The sequence below is a fragment of the Monopterus albus genome, unplaced genomic scaffold (assembly GCF_001952655.1).
Source record: "Monopterus albus unplaced genomic scaffold, M_albus_1.0 scaffold172.1, whole genome shotgun sequence".
NCBI classification, from domain to species: Eukaryota; Metazoa; Chordata; class Actinopteri; order Synbranchiformes; family Synbranchidae; genus Monopterus; species Monopterus albus.
The window spans coordinates 2,540,451-2,542,821 of NW_018128052.1; the positions used below are offsets into that span (position 1 = coordinate 2,540,451).

Below are 2,371 nucleotides of genomic sequence, written 5' to 3' on the forward strand. Positions count from 1 at the left end.
TGTGCCTTGCCACCGACAAGCTACTTGACTACCTCAGTGACTTCAGCTTGGGTGATGGACGAGTCCACCTCTGAGCCCTCAGCCTCTGCTTCCTCATCGGAAGACATGGCGCCGGGTTTGAGGAGATCCTCGAAGTATTCCTTCCACCGTCCGACAATGTCCCCAGTTGAGGTCAACAGCTGCCCACCTCCACTGTAAACAGTTTTGGCAGGGCACTGCTTCCCCCTCCTGAGGCGCCAGACAGTTTGCCAGAATCTCTTCGAGGCCGACCGATAGTCCTTCTCCATGGCCTCACCGAACTCTTCCCAGACCCGAGTTTTTGCCTCCGCAACCGCCTGGGCTGCAGCCCGCTTGGCCTGCCGGTACCCGTCAGCTGTCTCAGGAGTCCCACGAGCCAACCAGGCTCGAAAGGACTCCTTCTTCAGCTTGACAGCATCCCTTACTTCCAGTGTCCACCACCGGGTTCGGGGATTGCCACCACGACAGGCACCGGAGACCTTACGGCCACAGCTCCGAACGGCCGCATGCTTATTAATGACCACACTAATAATTAGGGAGTTCTAGTTTTAGCACTGCTAATGTGATAATTGAAATAAGGCCCCTCTGCTTTGTCTCGCCACACACAGGTGATATTCTGAGCTGGTGCTGAGTTGTTTGACTTCCTATGTCTCAAGCAGGCTGTTTGACGTGCTTAGCTTTGAAAGGTGTCAGTATAATGGACAATCATCATGTGACTGATTTTATCTTTGCTCTTTTCATGAACAGGCCACCAGAATTGACATCCAAGTACGGTAACCTCAGCAAAGGAATGTGCAAGCCTGGATACGCAGCAGCCAAGATGACCACCATCTATCCTAAGTGAGAAGAATTGCTTTTTTTTCTCCTTTTAATCTGGACTTTATTTAAATGTAGAGGCAGACTCCCTCAAACACACTACCACAAAATTCAGGAACAAATTCTTTCAATTAGATGTTAACAGGAGAAAACTAAAACTGGAACATACCAAAATGTATGATGTCACTCCTCGAACCAGCTTGGCCTTGAGGAGCTTTGAGTCAGAAACAGAAGCCCCCACATTCCTGTGCAATCTTCCCCAGTTTCAAACATGTTTCTATCACCCCTCCACCACAAAACCCCAACTGTGTCCTTGTGATTCCCACAAAAGAACTTTTGTCACATGAATACAACATCTCCCATCTTTCTTCTGTCATATCCCAGTGCCTTAGAGGCTTTCTCTGTGGGCAGCACCAACCAACTTCCTGTTCTGACTCATCACAAGCTTCCTGGTACCAAGTCCACACAGTTCACACAGTCCTCCAGTGATGTCACTGGATCTTCTGATTTGTCTCTGTGCCTCTATTTGCACCCAACTCAATTCAGTGTATAGGACATTGTCCCATTAGCATTCATAGAGCTAAACCAGTAGGGGGCAATTTTCCACATTTCTGAACAATAACCAGTGGCACTTCAATGCAGAACTTGACCTAGTTACGAGACTCATTTGCCAACATAATTTCCAAGCATAAGTATTCAGTCCTGTTTATCTATTGCATGAAGATGCACTACAATCAAAGTTTTAGATGAGGGGAAAAAAGACAGGATAACAGTAAATTCCAATACATTACTACTAATGTGTGAAAGTAGGGGTGAAGTGGAAATAAATGTGTTCTGAGTTTGCTGCACCACAGGAAGATGTTATTAACCAAACAAATTTGAATAATTAAAAGTCACCAGGTATATAAAATTAGCTGTCAAAATCATGAAAAAGTAAGGAATATTCTCTGCTTTGAAATGCTGGGGGTGTGTCAGGTGACAACACTGAAATGGCACCCAATCGTGGGAATGTGTTGCCGGTTCTCATCATGGATGTCTTAAGGGAGGACATGTAGGAAAGATGCATTTGCAGGGCGAGCGCATAACTAGCTAGCCAGCAAACTGTACACTGTAGTAGGTGTAGTAACTCACAATCAAATAGGAGAACTGGTGCTAATATGCTAGGGCTCTACTGGAGCAATTTATCAAAGACCACTGAGTGAGATTAGAAATCAGATTTTGGTGTTTATGGAGCCACTTCACATACGTGTTGGTGTATGAAGGAGAGTGTGCGGTGCTCATCTCCAACACACACGTGCACACACACAGGGAACAGACAGCTGCTGTCGCAGTAGTATGCTCGTTAATGTTTGTGCAATAAAACCTTCACGAGTAAAAAGCCAGTGCGATTCATTTAACAAACACCTGCTAAACAAGCATAAACCTGCAGAGGAGTAAAAATGTATGCTTTGCTCACAGTCTGCGAACTTGTTTGGCTAACAGCAAAGAGCTAACTGTGATGATCTGTCTAGTGCAGTAGCTTCACGGTGTGTGGCCG

General features: G+C 45.9%; 1 protein-coding gene across 6 annotated transcripts in view; it reads left to right on the top strand.

Annotated features, from left to right (window-relative positions):
* Positions 1-2,371, top strand: part of st3gal3b (ST3 beta-galactoside alpha-2,3-sialyltransferase 3b) — a 44,591-nt gene that overhangs the window by 15,832 nt on the left and 26,388 nt on the right. For all 6 annotated transcript variants that reach the window (XM_020616009.1, XM_020616007.1, XM_020616010.1 and 3 more), the window contains one exon: positions 766-858. In XM_020616009.1, the coding sequence (XP_020471665.1) occupies positions 766-858 (93 nt within the window). The remainder of the gene's footprint in view (positions 1-765; positions 859-2,371) is intronic.